The 21,024-nt window shown below is 33.5% G+C and overlaps 1 protein-coding gene across 3 annotated transcripts in view; it reads left to right on the top strand.

The window, feature by feature from the left end:
• LOC119632047 (dendritic arbor reduction protein 1-like) overlaps nucleotides 1-20,797 on the top strand; it is a 43,183-nt gene extending 22,386 nt beyond the window's left edge. For 2 of the 3 annotated variants that reach the window (XM_038024733.1, XM_038024734.1), the window contains exons 5-6: nucleotides 6,252-6,311; nucleotides 19,188-20,797. In XM_038024733.1, the coding sequence (XP_037880661.1) occupies nucleotides 6,252-6,311; nucleotides 19,188-19,375 (248 nt within the window). In that variant the 3' untranslated portion in view covers nucleotides 19,376-20,797. The remainder of the gene's footprint in view (nucleotides 1-6,251; nucleotides 6,312-19,187) is intronic. The other variant, XM_038024735.1, reaches the window with a different exon arrangement.
• The last annotated feature ends 227 nt before the right edge of the window (nucleotides 20,798-21,024 follow it).

Here is a 21,024-nt window from a genome sequence, read left to right as displayed (position 1 = left end):
AAAAAAACAGAAAAAGAAAAAGGAAAGCAATAGCAGCAATTGTCTGCTGATACATTAAAGATCGTTTAAATGCTGCAAGCAATACAAGAAACGAGAAATTTTTATGAAAATCAATCGTTTCTCTCTGCAAGCATTTAAAAAATCACTTCAACGACCCCACACGAAAACAAAAAAAAAAAAAAGTGTACAAAAATGTCGGATTTTTTATTGGAATAAGTGTTGAGTTTTCACTTTTCCATCTCTGACATATTTAGCATTACATGGTTACTTATTAGAGTGATGTTGTAGCAGATTTTGCCGTTTTCTGTTACCACACTTTAGTCTAAATAAAAGGTTTCTCTTATGTTTTTATTCTTGCTGTACTTGTCGTTTTGCTTATGCTGCATGTCGCGTCTATTTCGTACACGAGATCATTTGGCATGCACTCGTCGCTGTTCGAAGTAGAAGTTTTTCTTACACCACTAAACTAAAAAGGAGTAATAACAACTTACATACATAATATCTTATAAGCAGACAAAACTTACATGTATGTATTGCCAAAGCACTAGAAAATAAATAAATAAAAGCAAAAAAAAAAAACAAAACAGAAAAAATAGAAATAAAAATAAAAATAAAAAGAGTGGATTTTCTACATTAATGCCATGTTATACAACCAGACTTACGTTTACAACATTAGAGTGACATCGTTTGATGCCAGTCAAACGAACACGCAGACAAACAGACAGATAATAAGATATGTGCAAAGACTAAGCTTTCAAATATATTCTCTACATATGCCAGCATTTATATGCACGAGTGTTTGTATTTTGTATAAAAAAGATGATAAGAACACAGCATACGATGTCGAGAACATCATGCATTTTGAACCAGATTTTTTCGATTTATGGCAATATCCCCTGCACAAGGGGATATACTTGAGTTAGGTCCAACCATTGTTCGTCACATACGGAAAAATATTTACTGAAGATCCAGCGATTTTCATATATAATGCTCAATATCTGTTATTCTCTTCCCTGGGATCAACTTTCTTAAACTTTACGTCTCAGTGGTTAAAGTTAGAGGGTTAGACAGTTAGTCGTTGAGAAATTTTTTACTCCTTAGTGCTAGCTGTTAAGTTTGTCCGATTTTGGATTGGCGAGCGTATGTATGTTATGAAATTTTACACAAACACGGTTTACAAGATATTTCGAACAATGACCTTCTCTCATCTCAGTGTAAACTTCATTGTGCTCTTTTACACGAGTGTTGAGCTCTTTGCCTGGAGAAGGACGGATTGAACGAATTGTTATTGACTTCTTGGCTATATTGGCTGATCACCACACAAGTTACAAGGTCTGTAGTATTGTGTTATATTAGCTCAAGCAGTAACTTTTGAGGTTCGATCAAACAAACTTATATCCTCTTGTATCTTATCCCAATGGGACGCAACTTTCTTTCTCCGCCCTTTTACCAATCACTTTTTGTTATTCTACAACAATTTTTAAATAAGGTTTAGTCCTTCGTAATAAAGAATTCCATTCCAATACTACCAGAGTTTCTTCGAGTTTAGTGCGATCGTGTAAGTAAGCTTCTTCTATGGCTTTTATCGTGACCTTTGTTGATTAATATTGCACAGAAAATAACTTTCGAACTGCACAGATCGTAATGTTTTCTTCGATCAGTTGGATCAGCTGCAAACTGTTGAGATTATATATACTATTGTCTGCATATTTGTCCAATAACTTTCGATGTTGATGAAAGCCTTGTCAATGCGAGTGGCATGTTACAAATGAAAATATGCCCCATGATATTTAGGACATTTAGGATATCATTCGATCAAAATGTGTTCCCCATATACAGCATAATTTGAGATGAAGGATTTTACTTTTTTGGCAATAAAAAAGAAAAATTTCTAGGAAATATATATTTTTCCCCCCATAGATCACAGATCTCGACAAATATTTCCTTTTTTAAACTATCGTCATCATTGTTATTAGCAATCGTTACTTGCCTCACATTTCGGTATCTATACGAGAAAAATCACCTATATGAAGACATTTCTTGATATTACCGATGAATGTGCGTAAACGTAAACCCTAATTAGAAAAATATGTGGAATTTTTTCAGTTGTATATGCACGCCTGAATTGTAGGATTCTTGGCTATAAATAAATAAGAGAGAGAGAGAGAGAGAGAGAGAGAGAGAAAGAGAAAGAGAGAGAGAGAGAGAGAGAGTATGTGTACACATTTGACGCGGAAAGCGTTAGATTGATAAGAAGTGAACGTCTCGATCTAGACAGACAGACAGACAGACAGGCAGACAGGCATGCATATATAGATTGTTAATAAATGTTAGAGGCATGTACGGCACCATTAAGTACGTATTTTGAGACAAAAGCCGATAAAAAATCAGTGAAAACTTATACATTAACGCGCACACACAAGCACACCGCAGCTATCTGTCCATCCATTATATTACTCTCTGTATAAATTTTATATTAAATAAAAAGAGCTAAAGGCCATAATACGAATAAACGAAAAGTAACGAATCAAGTTAAATAACTGGCCAACTATGAAACTTAGTGACTAGTTATGGATAGCTCACTAACAACAACTACCAAATGAAGTTATTATGACATAAGTGCACGCATCAGTTTCCTAGGATTGTAGATTGACATCTCTCAGCTATGCTGTTGTAGTAGTAACAGTTATTCCACAGCGTATACAACACTCATATACAGTTTCCATATATATATATTTTAAGTTAAAGTTAAACTCATGTGGCTGGTGGTGATTGCAAATAGATATCCACGATACTGGTAGTAGTAAAATGAAAAAAAACAAAACAAAAAAAAAACAAAACAAAAAAAACAAATAAATAAATAAGAAGAAAAAAAAAAAAACAAAAAGATTTTACGTATATTGGAGACAGCCTATAAATTTACACACACACACACACACACATATATATATATATATATATATATATAAATATATGTATAAAGATATGTGCGAATATACAAACTTGGATATGCGTATGTATTGAAATACTTTACAATCTATAGATTCTTTCGGTATTATTCTTAGGCATTATTAATTGCAGCAAAAAAACAACAACAAAAATTACGAACAAAAAAAATTGTTTAGACTTTCAATTATTTAACCGCATTTGTACTTAAGCCTACGTGCTGAGGCTTATTTTGTTTCTATTTCGCTTCAGCAAGAAAAAAAAAACAGATTATCTTCCTTGTATTATAGTTGTCTAGTCGATGCTAGTTAGAGTATTGAAGTTTTGCAAAAAGCGATGATGATTAAAAAAGTATCGCCTCGTATGCACTACTGACAATAAAACGGGGAAGTAACGTAAAGTGCATATGGTGTGATGTTAGAAAAACTTTATAGATTTTCGTTTCAGAGACACACACACAGTAACAGATTACGTTAAGGGGTAGTCGTCTAGACTAGTAAGTAGAGGCAATAAATGTTTTTATTATCTTGAAATGCTTAACACGTTCAAAATATATTTTAAACACGTTTAGTGTTTTTTTTTTCACCTCTTCATCGCCTCCTTATAACAGGCAAATACTGTTGTAGACGACAATAAATTGGAGGTGCCAATTATGCCAAATAATTGCCACATATATATACATATATATTTAAAAACATTCACTAATATATCGATAGTAGATTATTATAAATATTTTGAATAAGCGTTTTTTCCTTTTTTTTGTCCGTTAATTGAATATCTATATGCGCCTAAATTTGACTTTGATGGCTGAAGTGAAAATGAGAAAATGAATGGAAAAGATGTGTTGAACAGTGGCAGAAAGCCTTTCTTTGGTCGCTCGTTTAGAGTTTAGCATATAAGAAAAGCTTCGTGGCTATTCCGAAGAAAGCGAAACCTGACATATTACGTCGATGTGGCCTTTTTACTAAAATATTGATAAGCAAACAGATTCCTCATCTGGTTTTACGTGGCTCCTACCGTGACGGCTTATTCCTACGTCACCCGATGGCATATGTGTTATCTTGATAAGCGATAACCCACGTCCCCATGGGGTAGGACAATTCCCATTAAAACGAGCCCTGCTGCTCTTTAGGTGGCGGAATAGGGAATGGATGTGAGCCATTTATCCGCTTACTGGTGTGCATCGAGGCTTATCCAAATACCTCCTGGTTAGTTGCTCACGACACTTTGTGGCAACGACAGCCGCCACGATACTCCCCAAAGGTCCTTATCCAGCAGTTAGATAAGGAGTCATTCATCCCGGTAGGCAGATAGGTAGAGCATCTTCATACCAGACGCAATCCTACTTTTGGGCAGCCCAACCCCATCGGGCACCCATTAACTTTATGACTTTTCGTTCTATTATAGAACTTGTGCCAACTTTGGTTGATCTCTTACTGTACGCAGCCGGAGCCACTCTCTCTTTGGTCAACGCCAAATGTCTCAAAAGTCCATCCAAACCGTGAGGAGGAAATTATGTTTTCAAAGGTGTCATCATACAGCACTCACCCAACTGTGTTTCAGCCCTTTCAAATATCGCAGACCATCATGCCTTTAATGACTTCCATAAAAAAGAACCAAAAGGAAGAACAAAACAGAACCAGCCATCTTCCGGTACAGCTCTTAAGTTTTCAAGAGAAAAGCCTATCGCTAAGTTATAGATAGCAAATCTTAAACTCTTCTTTGCCTTTAAACGCGTGCAACTCTCGACAGTGAGAAGCATAAACGGCAACAGTCAACGTTTATAGGGAGCTCCACGAAAAGGTTAAGGTTTCAGTACATCTATGTACACGCAAAGCGTTCCCGGAGCTCCACTGCCCATTGATGATTTTTAAAAGATCCAGCCATTGTCTGCCTTCATAATGTTTTGTGAAAAATATGCGCATTATTTATACTTAGCGTGTTACTTACGCTAAGTATACATAAGTACAGTAAGAGAGTAAAGAAAGTGGTACAAGTAAAAAGATAGAGTAATGTATATCTGTGAAATAATATACTATACCTACGCCCACGAGACTGATACTAATAATAGAAGATATATATATACAAAAGAGATAAGATAATGTTACATAAAGAGAAAATAGTAATAATGCGGAGAAGTATATAACAAAAAAACAAAGTACACCTAAGTGTAGGACCAAAACGACCTTGGGATTTTAGTCCTTACACTTGTCATATAAGCAGTGTCCCAGATACGTCTTCAGCAAGCGCAAATATGATAGGATACTACATAGGCGTCGCATATGAACTCGAACACTAGGATATTTACATGGGAAAATTCACTTTGCGGAATCCGAACGAACGATGAATTCAAGCTTACCTCAAGGCATCAAAGCTTGTTTCTCTTTGCGCTGTAGAGTTATGGAACATGATGCCAAAATCAAATCAGGCCGAGTAGATAGATTTAAAGTCACTGTGTACTCCTTTTATAAACTAAAAATCACACGCGTATCTTGGATTTATTGCTTATATTGTACGATACAGTTATGTCATTTATATTTTTACTTCTACTGTTGTTCCCGATTGTACCAAAAGTGCCTTTCTTTAGTCTACGATAATAATTATTATTGTATACTTGAATTGTTATTAATAATTATCATATTATGTTATCTGTAATTTATATCAAATTTACGCACCCGAGACGATTGGTTCCTTTTGGTCAATTTTTGTTTGATTTCTAACTCATTTTTAATGACAAATGTTAAACTTAGGCAAAGGATATATAATCAATAATAGAAAAATTATTGTATTACGAAAGCGTGCATAAGCACCAACAAACACACTTTTATTTAGTGTTAAAAATTTTGTCCCCATTACATCTTCTCCCGTATTCGGAGGGGTTATTAACTGACAATTTTGATGCAAAGCAAAAATATCTTAATTGGAATCAGTTGATGAATGATGCAATCTTCCATCTGTACTAATGAACGAACGAATTAAGAAATAAGTCGAAATTGGAAATTTTGGACGGGATAGGACCATCATTTGCATCTGCTTCGAATTAAGAGTTCAGATTGAAAATAGGTCTGTAAATATGACACTTTTGATATCTTATGACAAAGATAGGTGAAAAGTGGTAATAATTTAAACGGCATGTGAGGTACAGTCGGTCTTGGCCGACTATAACACTTTGTCATTGCATATGCTGACATTTGCACGATTGGCGCCATTTTTCCATAAATGAAACTCAAGTTGGTGTTGATTGTATTACTAATACACCTACACATTTTCTTTTCTATATATTTCTTCTTTTTTTTTTTTAACAGGTTGTACAAAAGTTTATACCAAAAGTTCGCATTTGAAAGCTCACCAAAGGATACATACAGGTATGTAAGTTATTAAGTAAGATTCGAGTAAAGTTGCAGCTCGTTTAATAATAAAAGTGGACAGGCAGTAAAAACGATGAAAATAATTTTTTTTTAACAAATTCTCAACGAAAAACAAGAAGGAACATTATAATCGGGCTAGGCTGATCGTTAAATACCATATGCCAATCCGCCCAGTACAATTATTCGCTCGACATTCCACATTTTATATTTTCATGTAAAGGCATACTTTCCATGAAATCCCGCATAATTTAGTTCCCAAATATTTTATTATTTTTTTTTAGCCTTTTATAGGAAACTAGAAATCATACTTTCTCTTCATATAGGGGCTTGTTTTTCATGATAACACCTAGACCTAGGCGATCAAAGTTCCCTACTTTGTGCTTCGTTTCGTGCGTCTATGAACCAATTACTACTTACTATTTACTCTTTATGAGAAATCTTACATGGAGTGGGGTCTAAGAAATAGACCCATCGGATCCAAATTTGGTCTTCCTAATTTTTATATCAAATAACTATAATGAACAAATTTTCAGCATCAAACCTGAACAACTAGAGCTTTTTGGCATATATGCATTTACATTTCCTGAGAATCCTTACATGCGTTACTATTCAACAAATAGACTTACGTGGTCCAAATTCGCTAAGGTTGATTTCTTTGTTAATTTACTAATATGAAAAACTTTTCATCATGAAATATTGAGAATTTTTCCAATATAAAGATTTTGTTTTCGTAGGAACCGTTATATGAGAGGGGCCCTACTGAACTAAACTTTTCATATCAATTTAGAATGTCGAAATACTATTATTTAGAGAGTTTTGTCGAAAAATTTTGAAAATTGCAATTTTTTACGATATAACGAATTTTCGGTACCAAGCGTTAAATGCGGAGTCGCCGAAAAAGTGGACCGATCCGAACCATTTTCAGAAGTGTTCGTCCTTGGGTCAGAACACACCATTGTACTAAGTTTCATTAAATTATCTCGAAAATTTCGACTTGCAAGTTTAACGCAAACGTACATGGTGGGTCTTCAGGCGAATAGAGACGGACGGAGAGACTGGTGAAAAGCTAATTTTTTGAATTGATCAGTATAATACATGTTGGATCTATTTTAAATTCCCTGGTTGTGACGTACATTCGCACAAGTGTAATATAACGTGTACTGCAAGTGGTGTGGGGTATAATTATATTAATATATAAAGTAAGGTCATTACGGTTCAGCGATAAAATATTGGGTAGATATTCTTCCGTATATGCTTCGACCGAATCCCAATCAGGTATTATTGAATATTGATTGCAAGAGTAAAATCGAAAATTAGAAAATATTTGCTTAATAACTGTAACTGTAACGGTTGTTTATGAGTGAATTGATTGGATTTTCTATCTCAAGCCACTTGTTGTTCTATGTGTGCTGGCAATGCTGGTTATGTATATATGACGCTGCTACCACAAACGACTATAGATTTTACTCCTTCGACCAAAATTAATTAAAACTGCACGTTTATCGTCTTTTTTTTTTTTTTTTTTTTTTTTTTTTTGTGCCTCTATGTAAAAAATGTATTGTCGATTTGTAATTATTTTTATTAATTTCTTATATATGATAGTTGCCGTCCTTATTGTAACGTCCGATCATATTGTTGCTTTTATATTATAGTTTTCGTTTGCAAGAAGAAGGAGTCAAGTGTGTTTAGTTTCTGTTGCTGTTGGCTAAGCTTTTACTCAATTCTCGCAATTTAAACACTTGCATCGAAAGCACTTTTGCCTTTTGCTTTTGACGCAACAACGTTAATCGTTTCAGGTAACAGTGAAAACAAATAAGATAACTTATAAACGCAAACAAGCTTACATACTATTTTATCATCGAAGGGTGAGGGGGTATATTCAATTTGTCAAAATGTTTGCAATATCCAGAAGAAAGATTCAGACGAACAATCAGATAGATGCGTAGATGCATTCCAACTTTGAAATTGGCCAAGACTTTATAAATTGTCTGGGATTCTAGAAACTTGTTTCTGTGCCTTATAAGGGTATTGTAAAAAAAATTCAAATTTTGATACACTATAATATTGGTTAGGCGTGGTTAATTTTTAAAATTTTTGTTCACAAATGCGACTTAATCAGATTTAGATAATAGTAGACATGTCTACATTGTGTTCAATCAATGGCTTCTAACACTAAACTTAAAAAAATGCAAAAAACTATTCTTCTCACGAAGAAGAATAGTAGAGAAATTTGCTCACAATAGAAAGCCTCCTCGAAACGTATAAATTAGGGAATGTACAGATATTTCTCGATCCAGAGATGCTATTCGATAGTAAGCTTTGTTTCAATTTACTCATTAAACTCTGCGGTAGTAAACCCCTTGTATATGTTAGGCTTCATTAAACGCTATACATATATATATATATATATATATATATATATATATATATATATATATCTATTTATGTATATATGCACATTGTATGTTTGACACCTTGTGAAGTAAACGAGCGACGTTGTATCAAAGTATTTGTTTTAAATTACGCGTAATTTCTTCACTGATAATTCAGTCATTGAAATACATCTGCATTAGATAATGATCTCTTGGAATCTACTTAATATAATTAAAATTTGATTTTGAATTACTTATGAGAAATTCTGCTCTTTGTATTCGTGTTTTTCATTTTCTCAATGGTTATTGACATTTATCTGTAGCTTCTTGATATTTGCAAGTGAGAAAACACTTTTTATTGAGGTCATTGTTAAGTATTATATATGCAAATATTATTTGATAAGTTGTTATCAGATATCAGATCTAAAGTTAGATGTCAACATACAAAAGTCATTATCTTCTTTTTTTTAATCAATCTGTGCATAAAAATGTTCGTAAACTTCGAACATTCAGATGATTTGGATGACAATCAAAAATGGTTGCTTCTCATGAATTGGCCCGAGATAGCATTGGCTTAAGTTATAACAGAACGTGTATTCGTCTTATTTAGCACTTCGTCAATTTGACGGGTTTGTGATTTCAAACTTAAAAATTTTGCATAAGGAAGTGAAGATGTTTAGATTTTCTATGTATTGATTATTAATATTTCTTTTTCTGGGACACGCCCGCTTTGTTATTCTGAGATGCGGTGTAACTATTCTTAGCACAACTCGACAATTTGACGGGCAAATTTCGTAAATCATCACTAATGAGGAATATAAATAAACATCTATTACCAGTGAACACTTGTACGAATTGCGGAGAGATAGTTGATGAGATCTTCATAGAAGAAGCGAAGACAAGAAAACAATAAAATTCGTTTCAATAATATATATCTATACATGTAAAGAAATTCTACTTCAGGTTATGTTTTCATCAGATGACCAATGTTACGATATTACATTCTACACCTGATGCGAAATTTATTTGTATTCCTATTACTATAGGGTTGTAATGTGGTAACCCATCCCTGATAAAATTTATTAAATTATTTTAATCTTAACTCACGTTAATTAGCTCTACATCTTTTCCTTTTGTTGTTTCCTTTGGCCGAATCCCTTTTTTTTTTGCTCTTGACTTTCCTAGACTATTTCCTTCCAGCAGATTAGCTTGGTAGCCTTCTTCCTCACTAGTTCAGCTTTTCCTCAACCACCATAAAGGTTTTTGTGAGCAGTTTAAACGTCTCCTTTCGGTCTTGGCGAATTTCAGGCGTTCTAAGGAAAATTTTTTTTGTAAAAACTCCTAAAGGATTGTCGTGTTATGGCTTGTTATCGAGTCGATGAACTTCACACGCAGATAGACGGGAACATCGAATCGAATCTATTTGCAAATCAACGATCAACCTGCGAAATCCATTCATCTATAAATTACAAAAAGTTAAAGTGAAAGTAAACTAAGTCCTTTAAATATTCTCTATGGGTCATAGAAATGTCATGTGAAACAATGACCAAAAGTACAGGAACCGAGAAAAGTGATCTTAACAGATAAAGTTTTAAAATAATTGACAAGAACATACAAATAAGATATGTATTAAGTAAGGTATGCAGGCTTTTACGACGAAGCTAATAACGATACGCTAATATAGTATACGTGCACTATCATGTAAACTCGCGCATGCTTGTATAGTGTATTAGTAGTCATGCAAGCATGATAAAACATTTTCATATAAACTTCACTTCTTTATGGCTTGCTATGTTTACTGTGCTGCAAAGCTTCAGTTTTAACTGCTACGGTACAAAGAAATAAATAATAATATTTTTGCTTGTGTTGCTATGTTGTACCGTTGTTTACATGATCATATTATATGAACGTTATATTTCTCAATGGGGGAAAATTGAAATGAATTTTCTTTTCATACCTCATCACCGCAGGAAGGGAAGTATGCTCGTTTTGCCATAGCGTTTGCAGAATGAAACTTCAGAGACTCCACAATGTACATATATTCTTGACAAGCATTAAATTCTGAATCAATCGAAGCACGTCCATCATTCCGTCTGACTAATATCTGCTGTAAACATTCTCTTGGTCGCAACGATGAAGCTATCAACTTCAAATTTTGCATCAACGTTAGCAGTTTTTGCGCACGGGTTACTATTGAAAATGCGGCAAATGGGTCAGAAGGCGCACCCACAACACGGCGTAAACTGAGAACACTTCTATTTGCCAAAAGTAATAAAAAATTGCTTTTCCTCTCATTACTCATAGACTATAGTAGAAAGATCTACGAAGTTTTGTACTGTATGGGCGATGCTATAGTGTCTACACAAAAGTAAAAAGATTAACCACGCCTATCCAATATTACAGTATATTACAGTATATTAAAACTTTTTTTCAATATCCTTACAGTGCATAGAAGCAAACTTTTTAAGTTATATCAATTCTTGGCCAGTTTCAAAGTCGGCATGTTCCGCCTAAGCACGTCCATCTGTTCGTTTGCCTATTTGTCCGCCAAATGGCACAAACTTTGCAAAAGGCTCGCCTCTAATGCCCGCAGGACAGAAGCTAAGAAAACCTTTGCTTTTCCTGTTTTTGTAAGTTACACTTAAACTACACTAACACTTACGCCATGTAAATTTCCTCTGCTATTCTGATTAGATAAAAAAACAGTCGCGCGCGCGCGGTAAATTTGAAAATAATTTTAACTAACTTTACCATAAAAAATTGTGGCTTCGTAAGTCTATATCACGTTCTTAAAGAGATCCAAACAAATTTTATTTGCCGTTACATGCTTAGTTGGTTTAGTCATGTCCGTCCGTCCGTTCGCCTCTTGATACAATTCTTACTATCTTTAATCTATAGATTAAATGCTGAAACTAAATTTTATATTTCGATTCTCCGTCGAGTTTCCTAAATTATATAAGTTATTTAACGCAATCCACGAAAACAGCCTGCGCAAAATGTACGGTAAACAGATGGAAATATGAAAAAACGACCACATTTAAGAAAAATTGATGCGAATTGATGCCTTAATAGGACGACGGCCCGTCATTCAAAGCTCTGCATTATAAGCAAAGTGATCGAAAAAGTGAGCCAATCCGGACGATTTTGTATAGCGTCCGTTCTTGGGTAAAAACACGTCATTGTAGCAAATTTCATTAAAATATCTTAAAAATTGCGACCTATAGATTGAACACAAGTTTAGATGGACGGACAGAAAGGCTTAGATCAATTCAGATTATGATTCCGATTGATTGATTGATTTAATAAAAGATGGGTATACCTTAAGCCCTTCTGCGTGTTACAGACGTCCGCACTAACTTAATAAATCCTGTATCACAAAGTGGTGTAGGATGTAGAGTGTAGAGTAGTATAGTAATGGCAAAATTGAAACAATATATTGGAAAAAAAAGAAAATTTGATTCAAATCTCAATCAAAAGTGTCTTTTATTTACCCATATTAAGTCACAAAACGGATTACCCCAAAGTTTTCATACTTTGTATGTACACAGAACTGGATGAAGTTGTAGGGGAATTTTGTATTTATTGAACGTAAACTAATATGTCAAAAGGTGAGTTGATTTCGCTTACAACTATTTTATATAATTCAAAAGCAAGCTTATAAGGATTTTCAGCTTTCATTGTAGTAAACTAAGCAGCGTTTTCGCTTACGCATGCAACTTTATATTGTCTAATGCTGCTTTTAAGACTAACGCCAACTGCTTTATTTGAAATGCATGATTTAATTGATCGCTAGTTGTTTTGAGTAATAACTCCGTTCGCATTTGATGAAATGTTTTTAATAAACATCACTTTAGAAGCAAGATTTTATCACCTGACTGACTGTTCACTGTTGGCTGATGACAAAATTCTTAGCATTAGAGGGAATAAACCCGACACGTATAGCATATCGTAGTAGTAGTAGTAGTAGTTTGCGAATGCTTTTTTGAGCCTAAAATTTTCAGTCGAAATTATGAGTGGAGTTATGAGGTTTTCTTCAAGTTTAGTCTTTTTATCGCATTTATCGTTAGTTAAGAGTTATAACTATAATAGTTAATGAATAGCAAATAAAAATAAAAAAGGAAAAAGAAAAAAAGTTGCATAAATATCCACTTAAATTGAAATGAAAACTGTAGTGAAGACTTAATTTAATATTTTAATTACATATATTGTTCGGGTACTTACTAGCTGTTAGTGTATAGCAGTGTAGTGTGGTGTATGCAGATTAGCCCAACAGAAGCTAAAACTAATAATGAAACGAGAACTTGAAATATTGCCTCAGAGCAGTTAAACAACAGTCGACATAATTGTATACAAGTATTGGCAGCGAATTCATATTAAATAATATAAAATTTTTATTATTTTCTTCTCTCTAAGAATTTCTGCAAATTAAACAAAAATTAATTTTTTTTCAAGAATTTCCTTACAAGATAACATTGCTTGAGATCAATAAACATCGCGCAATAAACGTTCAAGTTGTAAAATTTTATGATAGAGTTTTCATGTAATAATTTGAAAAGACATTGAAGACAAAGTTCGTGGCATTTTTTCACCAAAATCAACAAAAAAATCTCTTTCTTGCGTTCGAAATGAAATTTCTTAACCCAAACCTATGGCATTTTGATTGATAGTTTCTTTTTCATTATTTCTGATAAGACTATTACACCATCATAATATAGAGCGTCTGGGATTTCTGAGATATGCCCTTTAATGGGCCATCTTTCCTGGGTTTTATATCAAGCATAATGTTCTGCAAAGATGGTGATTGGAGGGAGCGAGGCACTAGGTTGTACGGTGACTGCTTCAAAGCTTCTCGGCTTGGCTGAAGTTATGTCAATTCTTGTTTTTTTCCATCATAAAGAGTATATGTGGCCTGGAATTGGTCATGGTGGGAAGCGATGCGTTTTTGCTGAAGGAAATGAATTCAATCGTCTAGCTATGTTTGCTTAGCCTTGCATGATGAACCATCTTTTACACAATACCAACCAAAACGAGACATTAATTAAGTTAATCGTGCCTTCGCTGCCGCTGTTTGTTCAGATTCTATCCAATGTGAATGATGCTCCTATTAGTACATTATTCCTGTCTGTATGTGATACAGACTTCATCGCGTCGTTTGAATCTTCTAAAAAATGGCTCAGCAATAACCAAGAATTTTTCACTGGTAATTTCTGTGGTGTTTTCTTCGCGTATCCACTGATGTTTAGTTTATACCGAGGTCCTCCTATCTTTTTTTGTTCTTTTTCGAGAATTTCAGAGACTTAATGATTGTTAGACTAGAGCGCGGCGTTATCAGTTTCGACTGAATTAACATATTTAAAAGATAGTCCTATTTTTTATTGAATATTTATGGACTATTGCTTTTTACATTTTAAAGCCGTCTAATAAGGAGGACGCCATGAAATTTTTCCTTGACTTTGATTTCCTTATCCAATTCGCTGAAATTTAAAAAAAATTCCATGAATCGCACAAAAAAGTTCCGTTACGATGCACTATTATTTTTTTTTTTTTTGTTATTCTATATGAAATCGGCACAAGTAGACATCAGGAGATATCTATCTTTAAGGACAAAGGTAGGTCCATGTCGCCAGTTAACTGCCAGATGACTTCCTTTGTCGTATGAGAAGTGTGTAAATTAATTGCTGGATTTTGCTTACGGCTCCAGGCGATTTAAATGAAAACCCAGATCCCGATATCCTCTACAACTACATTCTCTTAAACGAAGGAGTACCACACATAAATCCCCAAAACGTGTTGGTTAGAAAAGACTTTTATATTACGGATCTTTTTTGTCCTTTTTTTTTTTCGTTAGAGAACCTTTAACAAAAAACGAAACTTAGTCCTACGTCTTAGGTTAAGAGGAGACATAAGATTGTAAGTAGGATTACGCTTAACTAATGTTAAGTCTAAACCTGGTAGTGGGTTTGGCATTTGCATAATACATAAGACTTTAAGTCGAATGGAATGAAACGTTTTCGTGGAATGTATTGTAACGTAAGCCGCTTTTTTTCAACCCCTTTTCAGATTCTCGGTTCGCAGCATGGAATTGCGATTTTCTGCACAAACTTATATCTACAATGCTTTAATTCTTGTTCCTCGTGTCTTCTCGACTGACTTTGCCTTCCGCAAGTATTCTGCTTATATATCCTTTCGTAAGCAAGTTATCAGTTTGCCTCCCTATGTGCGATGCCCTTGTTTTAATTCCTTCCTCCGCAAATTGTTGTTAGTCTTTTCGACAACCGCCAGCTGCATCAAACAGATAAAGGGTCATTAATGTGTAATGTGTAATGTGTAATGCGGCCGCTTAGAAAATCGACTAGTTTTCATCCAAACTCAGATCAAATCAAATATGGCATTTTCGTAACAATATGTACAGGATTCGTTCAAAGAATTGCTTAACATAGTTTTAGCAGCTAAAAGCTCAAATATAAACTAAAACCTCTTAGATGGTGCTATGAATTATACATTGCATAAATAGGCGCACAGTTTGAGCCTGTTTATGTGTAGCAGCGATAATTTCTTTGCAGAGAAAGAACTGAATAGAAGGAAACAACTGAACAACTGTTTAATAACAATTGAAAGTAATTTTCCCTAATGGTCTTTAACGTTCACAAGCGGTTGACAATTAAACCAAATATGAAACGTTGTAATGGTTTTTAAATAAAAATTGACTATATTTGCTTAGCTATAGGTTGTAGGTGTTCGTTTCTTCCAATTTTAGCCCACTTTCAAGCAACTAATAGTCATCAAACGTTATGGCAACAATATGTTGTTATCTTTTCTTTTTAAGCTCGCTTTTAACTAAATACTTTTAAAACTAAGCATTTCTTTGCCTGTCCGTTAAATAATTTTGCATTGTTATTATTTTTTTTTTGTTTAGTTGTTGTTGTTATATATGTCGTTGCAATTATCTGCCTATTAAAGAGATTGTATATATATATATATAAAAAAAATAAAAAATAAAAATAATAATAAAAAAAAAAAATAAATGGAAAAAAGGAATAATATAATGAAATGAAAACCGCTCAGCTGACAAAATCAATCGTTTTCATGGACATTTCTGAATTCTCTTGCTTTTGTTGTTAGGGAATTTCCACACTAACGAGCTTTAACTGATTATTATTATTGCTGCCACCGTCGCATGTACGAACGTATCAAGGCTGCTCCACTTGCAGTAAAATAATCTTTTTCTTCCTATTTTTTTTTTTTTTTTTTTTTTTTTTTTTTTTTTCTTTTCCACTCAATTTTTAATAATAACAAAACCTCTATTTATTGAACTAGTGCTGAATAATTTTTTTGTAGTTGTTTCATTTCACGTTGAAAAGGCTGACAGCCCTAACGACGGATACACACACAAAGATAGACAGATATATAAGTAGTAGTAGTAGTAGTAGTAGTAGTAGTAGTAGTAGAAATCAGGAGAGTAAAGTAGCGTAAGTCAACTAGATAGGCAGGCAGGTAAGCAGGCAAACAGGCAATCAGGCAATCAGGCAGGCAGGCAGGCAGGCAGGCAGGCAGGCAGGCAGGCAGGCAGGCAGGCAAGAAAAGCAAGCAAGAAGTCAGGCATGCATGCAAGCTTTCGATAGACAAGCATATGATTGTGTAGGCGGCGTATTAGCTTCAATCAACAAATAAATAAGAAATGAAGCAAATAATATCAACAACAACAATAATAAAAATAACGACAACAACAAGAACGTATATGCATGTTACCAAAATTTTGTTATTGTTATTATTGTTGTTGTTGTTTTACTATTGTTCATAGTGTTCGCTTTTAAGCTTTAATCAATGCATTAAAACTCTAATGTCTGTCTACTACTAGACTCTGAGAGCAATTATTATTTAGATATTTATGAATGCGTTCATATGTCTTCGTAACGATATTAATAATGTCAGTTAAAACTATTTTCGATTTTGATTTTTTTTTTTTTTTTTTACTTCTCTCATTTTCTTTTCTATCCCTTAACCATTCATTCAGCTTTACATTTTATGCAACACTATCATCAGTCAATGTTTATGATAGACTTTTAGTTGCTGCCGTTGATATAGTGTTTGGTCTTTTTTTTTTTTTCTTTATTTTTTATTTATTTATTATGATTTTTTTTTATTTTTTAAAGTTTCTTTTAATGTGACTCTGGCTGCTGACAAGCTTGATTACTTGATGGCATTGTGGGTTGTTTTTTGGGTTCAGAAGTTTCGTTTATGTGGCTTTTTACGTCGAGATATTATTGATGATCGGTTGGTTGGCTGTTTGGTTGATTCGTTCGTTGCTTGGTTGGTTGGTTGGTTGGTTGTTATTGCATTAAATTGACTGACTCGCTGACTTACTGACTATTGTAGTTTTTGTTGTGAACTGCAAAATCCTACGATTTTCGTTTTGACATTTCTTTGGCAGTTTGTGATGATTGCTTTGATTTGTTTTGATTTGCATCGTCAATGATTACAACTAAAAGGGAAACGAACCATGCACTAAATATAGCGAATTTTACAGTTTATCATAAAAGAGGCAAAATTGCAAAATGGATTGATGCGGCGTTTAAACGATTTTAAACAAGGACTTGTCTTCGACGAATATATTTTACTATATTTCGTTTCGTTAATTGAAAGAGAAAAGAGTAGTAAGAAGAAGACCATCATTCATTGCCATCTACTCTTTGGTTATGACCAAAAGAATGTCTTCCTTGATCTGTGAAAATATTACCGATAATACTTGTTTTGTATCCTATTGCTAAGTTTACCCAACAACGGGCGGGACAATATTTAAGCTTAATACTATGCCGAGTCGAAAAGCGTTGACGAAAGAAAAAACATAATCTGCCTAAATTAATATTTTTTATGCCGATACTTTCTTTCTTGTTAGTATTTAGTGAAAATATTTCAAAAAAAAAAAAAAAAAAAACTGTAATTTTTATTTTTAATACATAATAGCAATGCTAGGTAAGCGCAAATACACTCCCGCTTAATTGTGGGAGAACATCCGATACTGTTCCGATTTAAAAATAAAAATTTTAATTCGAATTTTTTCCCATTCATTTCCAATTTGTTTCCTACTTATTCTAGCTCACATTGGATTGGATTTTACCGTGAATTCCGGATGTGTTAGTGCACCGATTCCAACCATTTCTGCACTGAACAGTTCAGTATTAGTTTTTCAAATATGTGCGCGCGAGAAAAAATTTCTTTTAAAAATTGTCAGTATATGTACATATATATTGGTTGGTGCGCAATAGTAGTTTCCTATCTGAAATTTCACTAAATTTCAAATCTGTGAAATTGAGAGGTCTCGGTAAGTGTAGTGTTAAGGGAGTAATCCACTGTAAATTTTTTCTAAAAAGATCGTTTATTTTTGTTTCGCTGGCTTAAATGATCTCTTAAGCAGCCGGGAAGAGAATTGAAAGTCGATTGTGGGATTGGTAAAATTCTAAATGGGCGAAAATATTTATTTTTCGAATGTAATCTCATGGGCTACCAAGCGCACCAATCGTGGAAAAGTCGATATTTTTAAAATCTCCAAGTACCTCACTAGGTATAGAAATATATATTGGATGTTTTCTCTTTCTTGGACCACAGCACACAGCCAGCCTTGCTATGGTGTTACCATTTTTTTAATATTATTCAGAAATAATACCATTTTTAATTTATAAATACACAGCTAATAACGTGCTCGAATATTATTCTGTTACCTTTGCTTTCATCGAAACTCAGAAAAAACTCTTGTCGTTTCGTTTATTACAGTAGTTTACTCCCTAAAGACAGAATATTTGAAAATCAACATCTTCTACAAAGGAAAAGTATATCCAAACAATAAAAAAGAAAAAACAACGATGATAAGAGAATCTATTCGTCGATTGAGTTGATTTCTGAATTTAAACTGACTTAGGCTATGGCTGATCGACACCGAGAAGAGTAAGCATTTACTTTATCTTAAATAAAACTAAATGGAATCTAAAGGTTTTTTGAGGCGTTTCGAAATGCTTTCGAAAGTCGGGTGTACATCGGCCAAAATGTTAAGGAAATCATTAAATTAAAAAACGTCAAGGCAAATTGATTCTTCTTCTCTCAAAACGCTTCTCGATTTACAGTTACAATGCTGCAATTTCCAACCAATGATGTACTCCGTCTGGGTTAGCTTAAGCCTATACGAAAATATGTTAATATTCGTCTCATTATTTTAATACTTTGCTCATGCAATTTTCAGAAATTCTTCTTCGCTGTACTTCCATTACCAAGGAATGTTAACTACAGTAAATTGCTTTTGTCTTCAATTGTTTACAATATAATCAATGGAAGACAAAAAAAAAATAAAACCTGAAATTTCCGTCGAAAATGAATTTCAACGAAACCAATTTTGCAAATAGTTTTAACAAATATTTATGCAAATTTAAAAATAAGTGCACACAAGAGAAATAATTTTCATTAGTTTGTGTTGTTGTTTATCTTTGTTTTATTTCTTTTATTTTTTTAGGTGAGAAACCGTACACCTGTCAATGGCCGGAGTGCGAATGGCGTTTTGCACGTTCCGATGAGTTGACGCGCCATTATCGTAAACATACCGGAGCCAAACCGTTTAAGTGCATTGTATGTGAACGCAGTTTCGCCCGGAGTGATCACTTGGCTTTGCATATGAAGAGGCACTTACCTAAAATTAAATGAAAAATAGAAAAAAAGAAAAAACAAAAACAAAAATAGATGAATAAAAGTATAAAAATATATGAGTAAACAAGTTGTACTAAGCACTTCGGAGCGGGCTCTTATATAATATTAAGCTAATATCTAAAATATCTACAAACATATATTATTATTAAAGGCGTGGCAGGATTAAGGAAATTTTTACATCATCTCGGGAAGCATTTGTGCGAAATTTTAAATTACTCTCTGGAAGTTATTAATATGTTGAGAAACGTTACAATTAAGATCATGTCTGTTGGTATATCGTGGTCTTTACTTTCTCAAAATTTATTCTATGAAATGCAACAAACTGCAACATTGTAATGAAATGTTTACGAGTTTCGTGTATGGGAAGACAGACGCAACGAATGAATGGATTGCTGATCAAAAACTTTAAAGTCCGAAGTAGTTGCAATTTTTATGGATAATCGGGTGCGGTTGAAGTGGCATTACAAAATTACTCTGTTCCAATAAAAGGCATAAAAGTAAAACTAGCGACATCTACACTTTTCCTTATGATGATGATGATGATGATGATGATGATGATGATGATGAGTTCCTATAAAATGTAAGGTCCTGGCATGATTTAGCTGCGTCCTTTCGCCTACACAACACGTCACTCAATGGCATCACCGTTGAAAGACGCCTACGATTTCCTACGATCGTGTTAATCTTCAAACGACATGTGTCACGATTTCATGGCATTCCGAATATCAGTTTACAACTTACAGAAACTTGATAGAAAAAACCCCAAGTTGCCATATATATACACATACAGATATGTATATATTAAATTAATATATATTATTCGCCTACGACAGATAAAAATTATTACTATCGTTAACATTATTCTTACATGCATTGCCGACGAAGAGTGATACATTCATTTTGTCATAATATTTGCAACACTTGAAAGAAAGTTTTAGAGACCCTCTATGTGTGCATATATATTTTCTGGGTCAATATCGAATTTTGAATATCGACTGCAAATTACGCAAAACCATTGAAAGCTTTTGCTTGCAAGTTGGTATTGAAAAAGGCGGCAAACCGATCAAAGCACATGCACACAATAAGGCGTAAACGGAGAGCACTTCTTTTCTTCTAAGCGAGAATTTATGGGTTTTTTCTCAAAGGGCTCAAATTTTAAAAATTGTTCGAAAATGAAAAAAATCGGCCTCGCTCAAGCAATATTATAAGTGATAAAATTTTAATTTTTTCTTCTCTTTTCATTTTATTTTAAATAAAATCTCTTAGTAACTCATCTGAAACTTTCACAATTCCTTAATACTGATCTGAGTAGTTTGTAACTTGCAATACTTAGCGGGCAAGAGCTTCAATGTGTAGTGAGCAGAAGGTATTGGTTGAGAGAGAGGAAGATGAAGAGATAGCAGATAATTTTCAAAAAATTTGTATACAATTTACCTAAATTGCGAACGTTTTTCACAAAATTTCATCTATGTCGATACACTATGAACCTGTATTAGAGGTACCGCTCCAAAGTGCACTGAATTGTTTTACTCATCTTACCAATCCAAAGGACTTTAGTTTTACATAGTGCTTAAAGAGTAAACTAAGACCTAAGTTTTATATATTGTTGGTGTTAATTAAATAATTATAATTAAATAAATTCTAAG

The sequence above is a fragment of the Glossina fuscipes genome, unplaced genomic scaffold (genome assembly GCF_014805625.2).
Source record: "Glossina fuscipes isolate IAEA_lab_2018 unplaced genomic scaffold, Yale_Gfus_2 1, whole genome shotgun sequence".
Taxonomy (NCBI): domain Eukaryota; kingdom Metazoa; phylum Arthropoda; class Insecta; order Diptera; family Glossinidae; genus Glossina; species Glossina fuscipes.
This window is presented reverse-complemented; position numbering and strand designations above follow the sequence as displayed.